Genomic DNA, 21725 nt, shown 5'->3' with positions numbered 1-21725 from the left:
CACCTTTGATCCATTTTTGTGGTGGGAACTGTGCTTCCTTTCCTTCATTAACTTACATTTCAATTTTTTTTTATAGGAACTTTGTTCATTGTACAGGTCTAGAGTAGAGAATCATTGTCAAATCCCTATTTACTGAAACTACAGAGTGTCTCTTTTGAAACCTTAGAATTAGAAATAACACAAACTTACCTAACTGCAGCACTCCCAAGCTCAACCCCGGGGTGATCAGGAAGTCAGTTGTGCCTGTCGCAGTGCCACAGAAACAGGGTGCCCTTGGTTCTTAGATTTGGGGGCAGAACTTACAGTGTTTTCCTCCCTTGACCTGCTGTTTGGGAGAAGGTCACAAATTGACTTGACTTTTTTTTTCTTTTTTCTTTCTTTCTTTCTAGATAACCGCGAAAGCGTCTATCATTTTTGTTACTCTTCAGTACAATGTTACCCTCCCTGCAACAGGTAGGTAGTGTTCTTTCAGAATTTTCTATTTAAGTAGAAGGTTTTACTTGAACAAACTTGGAAATTACCATGAATACTAAATTCTCTAATTTTAATAGATTTCATTCATGATTAGACTGAATATTATTTTAATGATTTTGTAATGCAAGAAATGATGTATTTTGTTGACTTCACCGTATAGATGATATGAAAACAGATTTTCTGTATTTAACGTTTACTGTATACTTTGTAAAGGGACTTCCGTGGGAGTTTTTTTTTTTTTTTCTTTCTCTTTCCTCTGATCTTTTTCATAAGAAAATTCTAAGAATAAATATCATTTATTTGTTTAAAGTGTTATCGTTCAATCAAGGTTTCTAAAGGTACAATGTTTAGGTTTTTTTCTGACCTATGAGTTATGTTTTAGACCTAAAGTAACAATCCTTTTAAGCCGTGTTTTTGTTGTGCCCTACCTCTAAATGTCAGTAGGTTCTAGGAGTTACAGTAGCATCCAAACTACACTTCCAGGCTTTATTTTTAAAAGTTTCATTTCTTATTTTCTTTTTCTTTTTTTTTTTTTCAATTTTAAGTAGGCGTCACACTCAACGTGTGAGCTCATGACCCTAAGATCAAGAGTCACATGTTCTACCAACTGAGCCAGCCAGTCACCCCTAAAAGTTTTATTTCTAAATTATGCAATGTGAAAGTCAAGTTGGTATTGGAACTTGATTGTAGTTCAATACAGTGATACAGTTAACCAGCATGAGAGAGGGTATTTGGTTGATAAAATATTAACATATTTAGACAAGTATTTAGAATGTAAGATCAATTATATAACATTGAATTACGTTTAATTCAGTTATATAGTTGTACAAGTGCAGTTGACCCTTAAATAATGCAGAGGCGTTGACCCCTGTGCAATCAAAAATCCACATACAATTGTTTGAGTCCCTAAAACCTTAACTACTAATAGCCTGCTGTTGACCAGAAGCCTTACCAATAACAAACAGTTGATTAACACAGATTTTATGTTACATATATGATATACTGCATTCTTACAACGAAGTAAACTAGAGAAAAGAAAATGGTATTTTTAAAAAAGAAAATGGTATTAAACTCATAAGGACAAGAATGTACATTGGCAGGACTGTATTTCTTGAGAAACATCTGCAGGTAAATGGACCCACGCAGTTCAAACCTGTATTGTTCAAGGGTCAACATATTTGATTTAGTGACTTAGATATCAGATCACTCAAAATCACAAAGTTGTTTTGAAATTTGAATATGCCAGAGAAGCCTAATGCTCTTTTTCCCAAATAATTTCCATAAATATAAAGCTTGAGAACAATTTACAGCAACTTACAAGTTGTTTGATGAAGACTTGTTTTGAAAAATAGAACAATTTCGAGGATTAAAAACAGTTTTAAGTAGCAGGTGCCTCTGTAGTACTTATAGGTCAGTTTTCTTTCAGAATCATAATGAAGTGTCTAGTTTGAAAAGGTAGAAAATTTCAAAAGTTCTTTGAAAAGACAGATAGGCTAAGTATAACTTTGATGTAACCTAATCTCTACCTGGGATAATACCAATTTTACAGTCTCCCCAAGGATCTGAGTATGGCCTCCCCTTCCCTGTTTTTTGGTCTTTGATGGCTGTAACTAACATGTGTCAAGTCTTTCGTAAGTAATTCCTGAGGCCTTAGATTTCTGGATAGTCTTCAATTTTCATTGCTCCTAAGACTCGAGATGTCCAAAAGCAAATCACCTATAATGTTTCTAGAGAACTTATTTATTAGGTTAGTCTTCTTTTGTTCGTTTCCATAACTATGTTGTACTTAGTGCTGTTTTTATAATCTTATGTATATTTTTGTGTATGTGTGTTCTGTCCTTTTTGGCCTTCAGAAGAACAAGCCACTGAATCAGCATCCCTTTATTACTATGGTATCAAAGATTTGGCTACAGTTTTCTTCTACATGCTAGTGGCGATAATTATTCATGCCATAATTCAAGAGTATGTGTTGGATGTAAGTATACAATCTTAGAAATCTATACTTTATAAAATACTAGCGTTCTGTACTTATGGTAGTCACATATTAAATATACTTTATAATATATTCTTAATTACTAATGGTTGTTTTTATTTTTAGAAAATTAACAGGCGAATGCACTTCTCCAAAACGAAACACAGCAAGTTTAATGAATCTGGTCAGCTTAGTGCATTCTACCTTTTTTCTTGTATTTGGGGCACATTCATTCTAATATCTGTAAGTATATACTATGCTTAAATTTTCATTTCCCAGAACAGAAAATGATGTCCTATTTTTAATGCTCATAAGCAAATCCTGAACTTTACAAAATCCCTTGTCTATCCTTGTTCTTATCTAAGATTGGGAATTCTCCTATTGAACTAGTATAAATCAAGTTTCAGCGATAAGTCTCTCCTTTCATTAGTTTTCGTACAGCAGAAATTCTAAACTGTGTTTAATGTTTCAGAAAGTCTTATTCATTTTTAGTCAGTCTGAATATTTTTATATCGTGTAGTCATTTGCAGATATCTCTGTATTAGCAAAAAGGGTAAGAAGTCAGTGACAACTTTTACTGGGTTATATGAGTTGTAATGTTTCTAGTCATTTCCTCTTTTAAAAACGGTCCAGGTAGTATCCAAGCAACTTAAAATCTAGTGTAATTTTACAGTTAAAGCTATCAAAACCTTTAACTGTATCATTCTAACTAGTGGTGGAAGGTAGTATTTACATTAGTATTAACAATCTCTGAAATTTATAGTACTCTAGAGTTTACATATTTTTGAGTTTGTTAGGACACATAATTTTTTTTTAATCACCATGTTAGAGATGAATAAACAGGCAGAGTGTACGGTAGTTAATGTTGGAAATAGATTAAAGTTCAAAGAGCTCATGCCCTTTTATGCTACTGCTTTAATGATACTTCATAAATATATGTCATTTCCGCTTAAAATCTATTGTATAATTTTTTTAAACATAACAGTGTTACATTTTAGTAGGAAAATATTCTTATTAAAAATAAGTCACTTGAGAGTTGTTGTGTTTTGGGGTTTTTTTGTTTTTGTTTTTGTTTTTTTGGTTTTTTTTTTTGGTTTTTTTTTTTTGGTTTCTTTTTTAACATGTGTAGTAATTCTCACTGAACAGATCTGGTTTCTAAGACAAAGATTTGGGTTAGCGTGTGGACATCATCCCATAAAACTTGGTAGCACCTGATCCTCCGTCTCCTGTCAGGTGCTGCGTCTTTCCCAAAACTGCTCTCTGATCACCCAAGACAGAATTCATCTCTCCCATAGCTGTTGTTGCCTCTGTTATGTACCATTCCTGTTTTTTGGTTGTTTTATGTTTGTTCACATGCATGTATTTTTTACTCTATTGGATTGAAAGAATCGAAGGCCAGGAATTATGCTTATTTGACTTATATCTTTCATAGTGTTTTTCACTTTGCTAAAATAAGCAATTCAACTGAATCAAAAATAGCTAAAACAACTAAAAAATTTAACTTCAGTGAGCTCTTTGGAGCCCAATCTGGGAAATTATAAATGTGCAAGAAATGAAAATACTGTCTTATTTTCCAAGAAGTTTGCATTATACTCAATAGGCTAATTTTTATATCTTCTTCCTTAGGAAAACTACATCTCAGACCCAACTATCTTGTGGAGGGCTTATCCCCATAACCTGATGACGTAAGTCATTTTGCAGGCTTTTCTTAGTTAAGGACCATGGTCATGTCACTTTTAAGCAGAACCCATTCTTGTCATTCTCTTTAGGACTTCGGCAAATTCATACAATAGGTATGTCATTGGCAGTCCCTCTGACATAAGAAATAAAATTCTTGTGTGCTTTTTTTCATGTATATGATACTATTTCCAACATGTTCATTAGCTTGAGAAAACTGATTTTAACAATCTTAATTTAGTTCTGGTTTCCCTTCTCCCTCATCCTTCCTCCTCATCAGTTCTCCATCTTCTCTGTACTTTTTGCTCCTTTTCTTTGCCCCAGTCTCTTTTTACTCCTTTCATTTCTTATTCTCTTACACTGTAAACTTCAGCGTAGTGACTGTTTCTTATCTTCCTAGCCCCCTGGGGTTTCTATACAGTCCTATAAAAAAATCTCAGAGTTGCAAAGACATTCTGCTAAATTACTCATTCTTCAAGCCCAGCTCTAGGACGACTATTCCATATTATTTTTCCTTGCTTCATTAGCCTATATTGTCTTTTGCTTTCCTGAATTTGTCATTTTGGTGTATAATATTTTAGGTAATATCTCTACATTGTCTTAATGTTCTATAATTGTTTCATTTATGTAAGTCTTATATTGTGCCCACGCCCACCAAGACTCTGTGTACCTCGACAGCAAATAGGAACTGCCTCTTTATATTATATATCATTCGTTGTGCCAGGCCATATGTAGGTGTTTGTCACCTAGACAGCATTCAGTAAATGTACTGTGATGTGAGAATTGGATAAAAAGATAAAAAAGGAATAAATGACCATGCATACCTTTGTTTAAAGTCCAGCAATAATACCCATGCTGCTGAGTCATTCTGACTTTTAAAAATTATATTAATTCAGTGAGCTTTTATGCAATAGGTTTATAAAGATCATATTTATATGGGACTGTCTCCCCTTGCCCCCCAAAAATTTATTTCCGACTGGTTTTGTGTTTTCAATTTTAGAAGTCTGGAGGAGAAGGAGAAGGGGGAACAAAGAGAAAGCAGGAGGATTGGAAGGGTATAATGTCAAGAGACCATTGATTCTAGGCTGATGAGTTCTGTCTCCTGGGGAACACTTCCATGCCATATTCCTCTTTCTAATCCTGGTTTGCCTCCATTTATCTGGGGGCTCTCTCAGTGTTCCAACCAGGTAGAGTTACCATATTTCCCTAAGAAAACAGCCAGGGGATATTTGCAGTTGGGATTATACCAATTTCAGGTGATCGTTCATCTAGGCGCCTTCGCTTTTGTGTCCCATCTTTTTGCCCTTCCTGCTTTCCTTTCGATGAAACCTTAAAGGTCTGTAAGATGATTCCCTCAAAGTCATGTTCCTTATGTTTTCAGCAGCTAACATAACATATAATCAGTATTAATTTACTAATAGACAAGGGGGTCTGGTTCCTCCCAGCCGGTGTGCAGGTCATCAGGGTTCTGCAGATAATGTCTTTGCATCGGTTGTTTAATCCAGACGAATCGACTGGTAGTGAGAATATTCTAGGGAGACAGGGACGTGGCTGCTGGGGAGTTGGTAAAGGTGCACAGAGTACTGCAGGGAGACCTGAAATGATAACACAAAGATGGCTACTTAGTACATCCTCATTTCCAGCATTTGTTTTTACTTTATTCCTTAAAAATATCCTGCGTTAAAAGGGTTTTTTTCCTTTCTTATGCAGATTTCAAATGAAGTTTTTCTACATAGCCCAGTTGGCTTACTGGTTTCATGCTTTTCCTGAACTCTACTTCCAGAAAACCAAAAAAGTAAGCTGGGATTTTGTTATTTTAAAAGTTGTCTTGTCATTTTTTTTCTTTTTTTTGAAAAGTCACTCTAAAATTAAACGTTTCCTCACATCTCTAACCTCCCTCTTTCTTTCCCACCTCAACTCTTCCCCCATTATTCTCCCACCTCCCCTCTTTCCACAAAGACTAAATATCCTCCCATATTTCTTGAAAAAAACCTTTTGTCATGTTTTAACGTAGAGTGGAATCTTTTACATTTTACATGTTAATCGTTTGTCTTAAAATTGTATTAATGGTAATTTCATGAGAGACTGTGGACTCTGAGAAACAAACTGAGGGCTTCAGAGGGGAGGGGGGTGGGGGAATGGGATAGGCTGGTGATGGGTGGTGGGGAGGGCACGTATTGCATGGTGCACTGGGTGTTATACGCAACTAATGAATCATCGAACTTTACATCAAAAACCAGGGATGGTTTTTGTCACCAGTATGGTGACTAACATAATATAATAAAAAATATTAAAAAAATAATAATAATAAGTTGTATTAATGGTAATTTAAAATAAAATTTACACAAATTTTGAAATGTAATATTAGTTTTATATTATTGATATTCTTAAGAGTTTCACAAGTGAGACAAAAGGATTAATCAGATTATTGTGCAACTAACAGTTCTGTGTGTTAAGGCCCAATTAAAAAAATTCAGTATTAAGTAAAGTAAGCCTTAGTTAAATACTCAGCAGTGAAGCTTTTCCTGAAATGGGTGGAGCATTCTTTTTAGCACGTGAGAAAGATGTTTGTTTGTTTTATTTGAACAAATAATGACTGGAGCAGTGCAATATCCTCCTTTCTTTTTTATCCTCAGTACTTTTAAAGTCAGATTTTGTGATATCTCGAAGTGCACTTTATTTCCTTTCTTTCTGTTTCAAACCCATACCACCTCCCTGTTGCTTGAAACTAAACGCAGCAGCTCACCTGTGCTCTGTGGGGGTTTTGCTGGTTTGTGCCACCTCCTCCCTGCTCCCTTTTCCTCTCTGCTCTCCTTGGGCTTCATTCACACTGATATTCTCTAATTTTATGATCCCAGCACATCAATTCTTTTTCTGGAAATACCGTTAAATTAATCAAGCACTCTTATTCCCTTTTCCAGGGAGAGATTATTTTTAAAATCCTTATACAGGAAAATGGAGAAAGCAAGTTTAGTCCTGAGTTAACAACTATTGAAGCTGGGTAGGGCTGCACGGGATTCTTTATACTCTCTATTTGTTTTATATATATATTTTCATTTGTCCACATTTAAAGCTCCCGTACTTTAAGAAGCTTTTCAGGATAGAAGTGTAACATGACCAGTTCATCTGTGCCTTCTCCAAAGCCACACCTATTTCTGGATGTACTTCAAGTAGTTAATCCAGAGTGTAACTACCTGATTTACTACTGCTTTGTGACTGTGGTTTTTGTGTCCTGTGTCTGTCATCATTGGTGTTGTCTGCTGTGATTAGAAAACAGCACCAAATAGAGTTCATGTACTATGGCTTGGAAGTTCTTTTTATGTTGATTTCTTTTTCAAGTGGAGTGTTTTTCTAGTTAAGTTGATTATAAGGATTAGGATGAAGATCCATAAAACCTTTGGCTTAGAACAGTGTTAAGATAAGATCCTTAGGCTCACAATTTCCAGAAGCCCTTCCATATTCAGTAAGCACCTAGTGTGAACCACAGATGTCCTAGAGCTGCACTGCCCAAAACAGAAGCCACTAGCCACATTTAAAGTAACTACAATTAAAAACAAAGCGTACTTTCTTAGTCACACTTAAGCCTATTGCAAGTACTCATTTAGCCACATGTGACCATACTGTCTGCCATTTTGGATAGCAGAGATAGAGAGCATTTCCATCACTGCAGAAAATTCTGTTGGGCAGTGTTGCTGAGAACATCATGGTTTCTTAATGTCTTAGTACCGTGGCTCAAATATTTAAGCTTTCTTTATGTGCATACTTGTATACCCATAGACATAAGACCTCTGGACTTCATTATGAATCTGTATGTCTCTGTCTTAGTCATTGACCATATAAATAAAGAAGGACATTTCAAAGTAATTGTTCATTTTAGTTTTCAAAGTTCTTTCCTTATCAATTCCTGCCAGATGGCATTTCTCCAGAAATGCAATCTAATTTTTATGGAATAATTTGCATAACTTAGAACTTAACTGAAACTATTTTTAACACCTACATATGACAGTCGAAAGTAACTGTTTCAAGTAATTAACATAATTTGAAAGTAACAGCTGCATATGTGTTAAACAGTTTCTTAAAATTTACTCTATGAAAATTATTTTTGGAAGAACTCTTTACTGGAAGAAACTAGTACAGTGATTGTTTTGAACTGATCCTACAGAGAAATGAAGAAAGAAAGGAACACTACTGTTAGTAGCAGTTCAAGAGGTGTGTTAGTCACAAATAACTCAGTTTCTTTTAGGGAGAATATTTTAAATACATACAGTATATATGCCTCAATGCAAACATTATTCCATTTTGCTCATAAGAAGATTCACAGTGTAATTTCTTAGCCAGTTTGAATATGTGGGGTTTCAGGGAAGTCTCAATGAAATAGCCAAATGTTTATTTCTCCTTTTCAGTTTATTTAGTTTAATTATATATGCATATAATTGCATATCCTATGAAGTATTTTAAATTAGAAATAATGCTTTTTCCCCTACCCACTTCATGGAAGTAATATTCACACTTTGCACATCCAGCTCTGTTGTTCATATCTGTCGTTCATCACTAGAGCCACTTTCTTAATCCTCTCAGTTTTTCCGGAGTACATCATCTTTCCTATACTGATTTCTCTGCTAGACCTTCTGTAAGCACTTAGAAATCATATTGGTAGAGGTTTTTAACGCTGTATATCTTACCCAAACATGTATTTCTTATTCAAAATAATTGATATAGATCCCTCTTACATAAGAGTTTTGAAAAGATTTAAATATGAGATGGCTCCCTCTGTGGTTTCGCGGAAAATCTTTGCCTTCTATTTAGGCATATTGATGATATTCCGTTTAAAGTCAAGTGTTTTAGTACAGTGTAGTTAAGAAAAGCATTTTCTTATAAAAATAGAAATTTACTGAAATATATGGCTGATCTTTTTAATAAAAAGATGTTGGAATAACAACTGAAAATGTCACTTGAAGTTACTTATAATTTTAGAACTTGCTTTGATTTAATGTACTGTATTTACTAGATTTTTTCCATGAAAAATGAGACTATTAGAATTTTAAGTCATCATTTCATGATTTCGTTCTTATAATAATTATTTAAACATTAGCATTAAGAATAGGAGACTTTGGGGCGCCTGGGTGGCACAGCGGTTAAGCGCCTGCCTTCGGCTCAGGGCGTGATCCCGGCGTTATGGGATCGAGCCCCACATCAGGCTCTTCAGCTAGGAGCCTGCTTCTTCCTCTCCCACTTCCCCTGCTTGTGTTCCCTCTCTCGCTGGCTGTCTCTATCTCTGTCAAATAAATAAATAAAATCTTTAAAAAAAAAAAAAAGAATAGACTTTGATAAAGGTGTTTTTTTAAGGTTTTATTTATTTATTTATGTGAGAGAGAAAGAGAGTGCACGAGCAGGGGGAGGGAGAGAGACAAGCAGACTCTGCGCTAAGCAGAGGGGCTCAGTCTCAACAACCCTACAATCATGACTTAAGCCAAAACCAGGAGTCTGATGCATAACCGACTCAGCCACCCAGGCCCCCCCCCCAGAACTTTGATAAAGCTTTTCTAATAACTCATTTTCATTATGTATTTTTTCCATTCAAGTATAAAAGAAGTTTGTTAATCTTTATTTTTTATTTATTTATTTTTGAGAGAGCACGCGGTGGGGAGGGACAGAAGGGGAGGGAGAGGGACAAGCAGAATGCAGAGCCTCATGTGGGGTGGATCTCCTGATGCTGAGATAATAACCTGAGCCAAAACCAAAAGTCAGACGTGTACCTGGCTCAACCACTCAGACGCCCCAAGCAAGAGCTTTTAAAATAGTTTCTACAGCTTTGCAAAGAACAGAGCATCAAGAAATCCTTTTCTAAATAACATTCCCTTCAGCTATATACAAACTGACCAGTGTCTCTAAAGAAATGTTTGTGCACTCAAAGCCTAACCAGAGAAAAAGTGAAAATAAATGAGTGACAGGGAGGAATATAATATAATACTGCAGGGAGTGATGGAGCTTGTTGTGAACTGGAAAACACACACTCTATAGTAAAGGCATTCCCAAATTCTTTTAAGATTACAAAGGTAATGGGGGTGATATAGCATGATTTTTAAAATGAGAAATTTTATCTAGATTTCATTTAGAAAATGGCTGAAATGGCACCCCTGTTCTAAGCCAGACTCCTGACATTCTCCAGTCCTTGTGGGGTTACGGCCCCACAGGCAGGATGTTGAGGCCAATGACAGCCTTACCCAGCACCATGGTCCCTGGGGTTACACATTTCTGGGGGGTGTGGGGAATGAGGAACAGAGGCGGCTGGGTGAAACTTGGCCATCTGAGCTCACTGGCCACATCACAGATCCCAGATAGGGAGTCCTCATGCCATCCAAGAGCAGTGATCACTCTTCTTAAATCTAGTGTCTAGATGAATAAAAAAGTGGCTGAAAGAAAACTATTTTGGCTTCTCAAGACATTTTCACACATCATCCCACAATTTTATTATGTAAATAAATGTTTTCTACCAGGAGCCAGAAAGGAGGTTTTGCTTATTTGTTTAAAGATGAACGAACTTCGGGGCGCCTTGGTGGCTCAGTGGGTAAGCGTCCAACTCTTGGTTTCAGATCAGGTCATGATCTCAGGGTCTTGGGGTCAAGGCCTATGTCGAATTCCATGCTCAGTGCAGAGTCTGCTTGAGATTCTCTCCTCCTCCCTCTTTCCCCTCCCCCCACTTGAGTACACACTCTCTCCCTCTCTCTCTATTAAATAAATAAAATCTTTTAAAAAACTATTGGTAGGCATTTGATGATTGTGAAGATGGAAGCTGGTGATGGTATTTTACTCTTCATTACTGACTCAGTTGGTTGACTATACCAAAAAGGGCAAGGCTAAAATTTAGCAAAGTTAAACCTGAATTTAAGAAAGAAGCTTCAGGGGGCGCCTGGGTGGCACAGCGGTTAGGCGTCTGCCTTCGGCTCAGGGCGTGATCCCAGCGTTCTGGGATCGAGCCCCACGTCAGGCTCCTCCGCTATGGGCCTGCTTCTTCATCTCCCACTCCCCCTGCTTGTGTTCCCTCTCTCGCTGGCTGTCTCTATCTCTGTCAAGTAAATAAATAAATAAATCTTTAAAAAAAAAAAAAAGGAAAGAAAGAAGCTTCAGGGGCGCCTGAGTGGCTCAGCCTGTTAAGCGGCTGCCTTTGGCTCAGGTCATGATCCCAGGGTCCTGGGATCTAGGCCCACATCAGGCTCCTTACTCAGCGGGGAGCCTGCTTCTCCCCTACCTCCTGCTCCTCCTGCTTGTGCTTGCTCTCTCTCCCTCCCTCCCTCTCCCTCTCCCCCTCCCTTTCTCTCTGTGTTAAATAAAATCTGAAAGAAAGAAGAAAGAAAGAAAGAAAGAAAGAAAGAAAGAAAGAAAGAAAGAAAGAAAGAAAAGAAAAGAAAAGAAGCAAGCTTCAACCTCACCTTACCTAATTAAGTTGAAATTTAAGGACAAAAGTAAGAGAAATAGAATGGCTTTCAGAAGAGTAGTTTGTAATTTATAATAGTGTTTTTAGATTTGTCAGAAAAGAAAAAAATAGGCAGCTTAGGTTCTCTGTCAAATGATGTATTTTTAAAATTTGTGTTTCTTCTTTAAATCTTTTTTACCCCCCCCCAGAAGTTATATTCTTTAAAATAGCATTCCCAGCAGTTATTCCAGCAAATTAGATACATTGACTTACACAAGTTTCTTTGTAATAAAATGAGTTTAGTGTTCGATCTGCAATTTAAAAACTGCAAAGCTTTTGTTTTAAGTATCAGGAGTCCCCTTGGTCTCTTTTCTCCTCAGAAATTTGGAGCGTAGGTTAACACATCTGAAGAATATGGCAGTATTTCCCATACCAAGTCACATGCCGCTTGCTTTAATTTAAAATATTTTATTTAAAATTATAGTTAAAAGTATTTTGTTCTGTACTATCAACAGTCATGTTGTACGCTGCCAGTGATATAAACACCACACTGGGAAATGTGTAAATCGTGTATATACAGTGACACCTCTATTCATAGCATGTGAAATTGCATTTGTAACACTGCAGGTGAGCTGTTCTGAGATGATTGTAAGAGCCGGAAAAGGTTCCCACGTGGTTGAACTTCAGCGTATTAGTCTTGACTCTGTTCCTGCTCTCTTTTTTTTTTTTTAAAGATTTTTATTTATTTGAGAGAGGGAAAGAGCATGAGGTGGGGGGAGGGGCAGAGAAGAGGCAGGGAGAGAAGCAGACTCCCTTGTGAGCAGGGAGCCCGATGGGGGGCTCCATCCCAGGACCCTGGGATCATGACCTGAGCCGAAGCCAGATGCTTAACCAACTGAGCCACCCGGGGCGCCCCTCCCTCTCTCCTTTTGTAGGGAGAAATATTTCATTGGAAGTTTAAAAATTAAGACAGCTTATTTTCAGAGATCCTTCTCTCTCCAATTGGAAGAACCACTGTAAACTTGGTATCATGTCTTGGATTTTTTCCCACCTTGAGAGTCCCAAAACATAGTAGCATATATAGTGCTACTCACCTGTCTTGTGTTCTACCTTTCTAACACTTGATCTTTGTACCATTCCTACCAGAGAAGAGTTTTCAATTTCAAAACTACAATTGTAAAATCTCTACTCTTTCTCCAAAGATTTGGGGAAGTAACTACTGAAATGTAGAAGGAGAAGTAGAGGGCAAATAGAGACCTGCACTCTACTGTACTAGATGCCGAGACGAGTTTAGTGAGGTTCCAGAGGCATACAGTTCAGTCCACTTAACATCAACTCTCCATTTAAAAAATTACAATTAGCAGCTGTAGTGCATGAATACTACTAATCAGGCTTCATATAACCTGATGCTGTATATATGTCAGGCTACTATGACTACGTTCCATATATACATGGAACACAGCAAAAACCAGAGTAGAAGTGAGATGGATATGCATTTCATAAATTAACAAGTGTTTGAGTTTAACACTGTCAGTTTTTACAGACATTTGTGACTGCTAGATTTTACATCATAATTTAGTGTGTGTGTATGTGAAATCTATAATAAAATTTTCATGAAACAGTACAATATGCCACACAGAGAAATGTTTCCGTGTGTTTTAATCTATAATGCATCTCTGTTTACAGGAAGATATTCCTCGTCAGCTTGTCTACATTGGTCTTTACCTCTTTCACATTGCTGGAGCTTATCTTTTAAAGTAAGTTAGGGTTTTGCTTGGATGTGTAAATGGACTGGGTAGATAGTGGGTCAGTCTGTCTTAATTGATAATCTTTACATTTTAAATTTGTCCTTTTAACAGCTTGAATCATCTAGGACTTGTTCTTCTGGTGCTACATTATTTTGTTGAATTTCTTTTCCACATTTCCCGCCTGTTTTATTTTAGTGACGAAAAGTATCAGAAAGGGTAAGTTGTTTAGCCATTCTGCTTCTTGTGTAATTAAGGTCAATGTCTGTGTTGCCAAGGGCTGTGCTATTGCCAAGGTCCATGCCAGGGGCAATTATATCACTCTGTAAGCTGTTAGTAGTAGCTTTAAATAAAACAAAACAATTTTACAATTCAGGCTGGTATTTTATTCTCTAAAATGGAGTCTCTTCTTAGCTAGAGAGATGTTACATTGGAACTTGTAATTTTGAAAGTTTTTTTGGGTTTAGTTTTCTGTTATAATTGCCCTTTTGTTTAATCCATGTTTTTCTTTTGGAGGAAGAGTAATAGGGAAGTGATAATAAGGATAATAGGCATAGGGAAGAAGAACACGAAATAATAGATTATATAGCCTAAAAAGTATTAAAATATTTTGATGGGAAAATTGGACTGAAAACAGAATTGGAGCAGTATGACTTGTTAAAAAAAAAGAAAAGTAAAACTAGACCTATGAAGTGGGAATTGGGTGTCCTGTGTTAACAGGACAGCTTTTGTTTTGTCTAGCATTTTTCAAAATTGTTCTATGTACCAGTAGTTTTGAGGATCATTAATGATACTTATATTAAAAAAAGAAGATCAGCTAAACAAAAAATCAGTTATTTCTTTACTGGACTTCCTAGAATCTTAAATATGCTATGTTCTATATCTCCAAGAGTGTGATACAATATATAGCATATCCCAAACATTTTACTTCAGAATCTTTTTGCAGAACAATAACAAATGTGATTTTAATTTGCATTTACTTAGTAGGAACCTGATTCCTATTAGAGTCTACTTATATCATTGCAATTTTATGAATTTGACTTAGGACATTTTTCTTACAGGTTTTCTCTGTGGGCAGTTCTATTTGTTTTGGGAAGACTTCTGACTTTAATTCTTTCAGTACTCACTGTTGGCTTTGGCCTTGCAAGAGCAGAGAATCAGAAATTGGATTTCAGTGCTGGGAACTTCAATGTGTTAGCTGTAAGGTACAGCCAGTTTAACATTTTTCTCACTTTGTACTGCTATATAGTATGTATTATCCGTTTATGATGTAAATCTTCTTTAAAAAATAAAGAGACAAATACGGGAGAAACATTCATTTGATTTCAAACCTGCTGCAGTTGCGTGTGTCTGAATTGAAATACTAAGGGATTTCTTTGAATTTAGAGATTAAGTATTAATGGGATAATTGTTTATTAACATCATCTTGTCACCATTGGGAATTTAACACCAAGTTAATCCTGTCAATGCAAGACAATACTTCATTCAGTGGCATTGCTTTGATATACTCTGATTTTTTGTTTATTAACTTTAATATCCTCAGAATTGCTGTCCTGGCATCCATTTGCATTACCCAAGCATTCATGATGTGGAAGTTCATTAATTTTCAGCTTCGGAGATGGAGGGAACATTCTACTTTTCAGGCACCAGCTGTGAAGAAGAAACCAACAGTGACTAAAGGCAGGTCTTCTAGAAAAGGAACAGGTTTGTATTCAGTAAGCAGTGGGAAAGCTGAAGTAGAAAACGTTAAAAAAAAAAAAAAAAAAAAGACGTTGTGTGGTCTTATTCTAAACTTAATTAAGATTTTAAAAAAATTTTTTTTATTTGAGAGAGAGCTGTGCGCACGAGCAGGGGACGGAGCAGAGGGGGAGGGAATGGGACAAGCAGATTGTGCTGAGTGCAGAGCCCAATGCAGGGTTCGATCTCACGACCCTGAGATCATGATCTGAGCTGAAACCAAGAGTCAGACATTCAACTGACTGAGCCACCCAGGCACCCCTAAAATCTTTTAAAGAAAATTTTATTCTGTTTTTAGCAAAATCAGAGGCAAAGTGAAGCCTACCCCATTTGACAGTTTGTTGATTCCCTGGGGTTAGTTATTCCCCAAAAGCTGCCCACTAAATTTCTCCCTCCCAGGTTTTCCACTAGACCAGTGTATATGGGCCATTTTAGTAGTGAATAATTAACCCAGAGAGCGGTAATTTATGCTTTCAAGCATCTTACTCATACTTAAAAAACAAAACCTCTTTACAGCCCCTTCCCATCTGCCTTTAGTTCCAAGCGAAACAGCTTTTTCTGTAACTTTTGATTGCTTGATCCTTCATGTTTGAGCCTGCATCTACACTCTTTTCTCCTTCTGGCTTTTGACTGAAAATGCATTGACATTGCAGTAATTTTTTCAACTAGTCTTTGGAGTTATACTTGGGAGTTGTAACATAGGAGTTCAAGTTTTAAAAATATCAACTCTGATTTGCTCCTTAAAAGTCTTCATATTTGATAGTTTATATCCTCCAGCCATGTCCTGTTCAAGCTTGTCTCAGCAACTTTTGGGCCTTTGCATTTTATATAAATTTTAGTATATCTTGGTCAATTTCCACCCCCTTCCCCCCCCCCAAAAAAAAAAAAAAACTCTTGCAGGGATATTGGATTGGAATTACATTGAATCTATAGATCATTTCAGGGAGAAATGAGCACTTTAGCTCATGAATATGGTATATACTTCCATTTACCTAGATTATCTTTAACTTCTTTCAGTGATATTTATTTAATAACCACTTTGTTGGGATCTAAATCACATACCATAAGGTTCATCCTTTAAAGTGTATGTTTCAGTAGTCTTTAAGTATATTCACAAAGTGTGTGAACCACTAATTCCAGAACATTTTTATCTCCCCAAAAAGAAACCCCATGCCCACTAGCAGTCATTTCTTATCCCATCCTTACCGCTGCCTCTGACAACCACTTATCTATTTTCTGTCTCTGGATTGGCCTTTTCTGGACATTTCATATAAATGGAATCATATAAATTGTGATCTTTTGCAACTGGTTTCTTTCAGTTAGCTTGTACTTAAGGTTTCTACATGTTGTAGCAAATACCAGTATTTTATTCCTTTTTATGGCCAAATACTATTCCATTGTATGGATATACCAGATTGTTTATGCACTTATTAGTTGACGGGCATTTGGGTTGTTTCTACTCTTTAGCTAATTGAATAATGCTGCTGTAAACATTCATGTACAGGTTTTTGTGTGAACACCTGTTTTTGCTCTCTTAGGTATGTACCTAGGAATGGAATGGCTAGGTCAAATGGTGATTGTATACTTAACATTTGCGGGGGAACTGCTGAACTGATTTCCAAAGTGTCTGCACCATTTTACACTCATTGGTTTTACATATGATACCCAGTTGTCCCCTGCAGCATTTGTTGAAAAGACTAACCTTTCTCTGTTGAGTGGTCCTGATACCCTTGTTGAAAATCAGTTAATCAAGTGCTCACAGGGCAGGATAAATAACTTGTTTTCAGTGGGGAGAGGAAATCAGTTGATCAAAAAGTAGGAATTTATTTTTGGACTCTCAATTCTGTTCTGTTACTCTACATGCCTATTCTTATGCCAGTACCACACTGTCTTGATTACTGTTGCTTTCAAGTTCGTTTTGAAATCAGGAAATGTGGGCCCTCCATTTTGTTCTTTTTCATGCTTTGGTTATTCTGGGTCCTTTGCACTTCCGTATGAATTTTAGGATCAGCTTGTCAATTTCTCAAAAGCCAGCTGGGCTTTTGATATGGATTACTTGGAATCTGTCGATTTCCTTGAACAATATGAACATGGATGTCCTTCCATTTATTTGGGTCTTCTTTCATTTCTTTTAGTTAAATTTTGTAGTTATCAGTCTATAAATCTTGCACTTTTTTTTATTCCTAAGTTTTATTCTTTTTGATGATATTATAAATAGAATTGTCTTCTTAATTTCATTTTTGGATTGTATATTACCAGTATATAGAAATACAATTGATTTTTCCATATTGATCTTTTATCCTGCGACATCGCTGAACTTTTTAGGATTATTATTTAGTAGTGGGGTTTTTATGTGGATTCCTCTGCGTTTTCAGTATGCAGGACCGTGTCATATGCAGATGGAAATAGTTTTACTTCTTCCTGTCTAATCTGGATGATTTTTATTTCATTTTCTTGCCAAATTGCCCTGGCTAGAACCTCCAAAACAATGTTGAGTAGAAGTGGTGAGAGCAGACATGCTCATCTTGTTCCTGATATTATCGGAAAAGTATCTAGTCCTTTACCATTTAAGTATGATGTTACCTGTGGGTGTTCCTAAATGCCTTTAACAGCTTGAGGAAGTTCCCTTCTATTTCTAGTTCATCAGTATTTTTATCATGAAAGGATGTTAGATTTTGTGACTTGCCTTTTCTGCGTCTACTGAGATCATCAAATGGTTTTTGTCTTTCATTTTATTGATATCATGTATTACTGTTAATTGATTTTTGAATGTTCAACAATGCCTTCCTGGGATAAATCTCATTTGGTCACAGTATATAATCCTCTTTAGATGTTGTTTGATTTGACTTGCTAGTATTTTATTGAGCATTTTTATATCTATATTCATAAAGGATATTGATGTGGTTTTTTTTATAATGTATATATTTTCAAATGTAAGACCAATCTTGCATTTCTGGCATAAATTCAAGATGATGATAATATATCACTTATAGTAGATTGGTGTCTTCAGTATTTTGTTAGAATTTTTGCACCTACATTCATATAAAAGACTGGCCTCTAATTAGCCTGGTTTTGTTTTTGTAATGTAATCAGATCTTGGTGTCAGGGTTATGGTGGCTTTATAAATAAAAGTATTGGGCAGTTTTATCCTTTGTGTGATATCAGCATTATTTCTTACTTGAATGTTTGGAAGAATCCACCAGTGAAGCCACCTAACCTACAGTCTTCTCTAGGGGAGGATATTTACCTATAGATTTACATTCTTTAATAGATAGTAGGATTATTCAGATTTTATTCCTTATTGTCTCTCTTTTGGAAAGTTGTGTTTTTCAAGGAATTTTTTCATTTCATCTAACTTTGCAAGTGTATTGGTAAAATTACTCATAATATCCTCTTATTAATTTGTGTAGAATAGTGGTATTTTTTATTTCTTATGTGAGTAATTTATGCCCTTCTCTCTTTTTTTTTTTTCCCCATCAGCCAAGAACTAACATTTGTGGGCTTTTTTGTTGATTTTCTTAGTCATATCATTGATTTCTGTTCCTATTTCCCTTTCTTTGGGCTTGATTTGCTGTTTTGTTATTTGTGGTTTACCTTCTTGAGATGGATCTTTACATCATTGATTTTCTGTCCGTCTTGTGAATTACTTGCAATTAAAGGCAAACTTTCCCTTTCAGCAATGCTTTAATTGAATTTCACAAATTTTGATATGTCTTTTTCATTATCATTCACTTCAAGATATAATTCCAGTCTGATCTGATTTCTTCTTTGAAATCAGGGTCATTTCGTGGGTCATTTATTAATGCATTGTTTAATTTACAACTATTTGGGCATCTTCTGGTTTCCTTTTGTTACTGATTTCTAGCTTAATTCCATTATGGCTAAAGAACATATTCTGAATGATTTCAGTTCTTTGGAATTTGTTGAGACTTTCATTATGGCTCAGCACTTGTTCAGTTTTGGTAAATGTTCCATTTAGACTTCAAAGAATGTGTTTTCTGAATCTCTTGGATATTATGTATCAGGTCAGATTTGTTAGTTGTATTGTTCAATCTTTTATATCTTTACTGATTTGGTAGAAGGAGTTCTGTTAGTTCAGTCAGTTATTGCAGGAGATACTGACCACTTGTAGCTTATCAGTTTTTGCTCTAAATATTTTGAAGATGTAGAATAGGTAAATCAAAATTTAGGGTTGTTATAAATTCCTGTTAAATTCGTGCCTTCCTCTTACTGAATTGTCCGTCTTCATCTCTAGTAAATGTGTGAATTTACTATAGCTACACCAGCTTTCTTTTGGTAAAATGCTATGGTGTATCTTTTTCTATATTTTTCTACTTTAAACCTTTCTTTGTCCTTAAATATAAATTGCATCTCATGTCAACAGCATATAATTGGATGTAAGTGTCTGATAATTATTGTCTTTGTTTTTAGGAATTATACTGTGATGTGCCTGGGTTTGATTTTCTTTGTATTTATCCTGTTCTCTGTCATACAGAGCTTCCTGAATCTTGGCTTGGCTTCTTTTATCGTTTTTGGAAAATTCTTGACCATAGTTTCTTCAAATATTCTTCTTCCCCGTTCTCTCTCTCCCGTCCTTCTGGGACTCCTTTGTACACTGTCCATGCTTTCTATATTTTTCATCCCTTTTCTTTCTGAGTTTCAATCTAAGTATTTTTGCTGGTTCACTGATTTCGTCTGTTGTGCCTAATCTATTAAATGCATTTATTAAGTCTATATTTTCCGTTACTGTATTTTCCAGTTCTAGGATTAAAGATTTTAGTTCTCATGAAATTCTCCATCTTTTCATTTATTTTTATTACTCATTGTTCTTTTCATGTCCCTGTCTGATAACTCCAGATGTGGGCCACCTGAGGATCTTTTTCTTTTATTTTCTCGTCTCTGCTCTTTTCTTTTTTCTTTTCTTTTCAGCAGTAAACACATTTATGACATGAGTTGAAGATAGGAGGGAGGAGGATTTATTTGCTTTCTGGACCATGATTTTCCTCAAATAGAACTCCAGCTTCTTGCCTGCTAGCATGTAGCCATCTGCTCAGCCACACTGGCCTGGTCTTCAAGCGACGCGCCGAAGAAGCCTGCCCTGAGGGAGCTGCCCCTCCAGAAGACGCTAATTTGGGCTGCCTTTTTCCTTTCATTATATTTCTTCTGAATTTTCTTTGATTCTTTTTTTTATAAAATCTCTTCTTCCTTAGGAGTCAACTTAGCCCCCTCCTTGCAGCCCAGAGGTAGTACATAGTGGGACTCATGCCATTGTCAGGATGATGTGCTGTCAGTGAGCACAGTACCGTTCCTCACCAGGGTCTTGGTGTGGACTACTGATTCATTATTGGATGCTTTGTAGACATCAGTAATTCCTGTTTGGTGCTTCCAACACTCAGAGCCCCAGGAGAAGTTCTCCACATCCAGCCTCAAGGCAGGGTGCTTCTTATTGCCTCCCCAGATTGCGACTTTGGGTGGGGGACAGGGCATCCCAGCTCCTACTTCTGCTTCTTGTGGAAGGGCTTTCTCTTGCCCCTGGTTTTGCAGGACTTGTATCAGTTGTCCCAACAGACGCCCAGAACTTGGTGCTGGCTGAAAAGAGCGAAGATCTATTCCTGATATATTTTTCTTTCTTAGTTTTTAGTCATTTGGTCTTGCTTTCCGGATGCCTGGTAATTTTTAATTGAATACTGGACTTTTATGTAAAAACGTGTGTAGGTTGTAGATGAGTTTATAGAGGCTCTGGATTGAATATGGGTGGATCATTCTATCCTGTCAAAGCTGGTCTGTTTCCAGTTTGCCCTCATTCCTAGAACATCAACCATTTGTACAGTCTGTCTTCTCTGACAGAATCTGGATTCAGATTTTTTCATCCTGTCATTATGAGACTAACCAGTTCTCTGTTTAGCTTTGTACTTGCATAGGGATTGCTTTCTGCTTGATTTCTCTGAGTCTCGTTTTGTGCGTGCACATTCAGTAATTGGCAAATACCGTATGGGAGAAATACACAGAGCAGCCTTGGGGTTTTTTTTCCTTCAAACAGCCATTTTTGTATTCCAACGTTTATGGATATTTTTGGAGGGAGGGCTAGGCTAACAATAGTTATAGGTCGATAGATATCTCCATCATAACTTGAAGAAGGCAGCCATAGTACACTCCTGAACATAAGAGTTATCCTAAACACTGACTTTATGTCTTAAAAGGAAACATCCCCAAGAACTTTGTTTACAGACAAATGTGAAAAGGTTCTTTATTGCTCCCAAAAGTACTGCTCTTAAGACGACTATTTTAAAATCCTTGTTATTGTTTTTTAGAGTTTTCTGTCTTCTCTCTCTCACTTTTTTCTGCTTTCAATAGTAATTGCTTTATTTTTTATTGAGATGCAATTGACAGTTACTCTTTTAAAAATTTGCTACTTTTAGGGGTGTCTGGGTGGTTCAGTTGGTTGGGTGTCTGACTCTTGGTTTTGGCTCAAGTCATGATCTCACTGTTGTAGGATCGAGCCCCACATCCGGCTCTGTGCTCAGCGCAGAGTCTGCTTCAGATTCTCTCTCCCTCTCTCACTCGCACACACTCTTTCTCTCAAATAAATAAAATCTTTTAAAAATTTGCTACTTTTAGTTCATTGTGTTTAACATGTTACTGAGTTTTATGATTGGTTAAATATTGGTAAAGATTTATTACTGCTAAATAAGTTTTACCTAAGGGC

At 36.3% G+C, this 21725-nt stretch overlaps 1 protein-coding gene and 1 pseudogene across 2 annotated transcripts in view; one reads left to right on the top strand and one right to left on the bottom strand.

Annotated features, from left to right (window-relative positions):
* The window catches only part of TRAM1 (translocation associated membrane protein 1), a 31125-nt gene that overhangs the window by 7708 nt on the left and 1692 nt on the right, over positions 1-21725 (top strand). Inside the window, exons 2-10 of one of the 2 annotated variants that reach the window (XM_026495905.4) lie at positions 390-453; positions 2328-2449; positions 2573-2689; positions 4073-4131; positions 5834-5918; positions 13224-13294; positions 13397-13501; positions 14344-14487; positions 14826-14986. In XM_026495905.4, coding sequence (XP_026351690.1) covers positions 390-453; positions 2328-2449; positions 2573-2689; positions 4073-4131; positions 5834-5918; positions 13224-13294; positions 13397-13501; positions 14344-14487; positions 14826-14986 — 928 coding nt within the window. The remainder of the gene's footprint in view (positions 1-389; positions 454-2327; positions 2450-2572; positions 2690-4072; positions 4132-5833; positions 5919-13223; positions 13295-13396; positions 13502-14343; positions 14488-14825; positions 14987-21725) is intronic. The other variant, XM_026495906.4, reaches the window with a different exon arrangement.
* Positions 15530-21165, bottom strand: LOC113252663 (40S ribosomal protein S8-like; annotated as a pseudogene).

This window comes from Ursus arctos, unplaced genomic scaffold, assembly GCF_023065955.2.
Source record: "Ursus arctos isolate Adak ecotype North America unplaced genomic scaffold, UrsArc2.0 scaffold_6, whole genome shotgun sequence".
Lineage (NCBI taxonomy): Eukaryota > Metazoa > Chordata > Mammalia > Carnivora > Ursidae > Ursus > Ursus arctos.
Note: the sequence above shows the minus strand (reverse complement) of the source record. Positions and strands in the feature narration are given on the sequence as shown.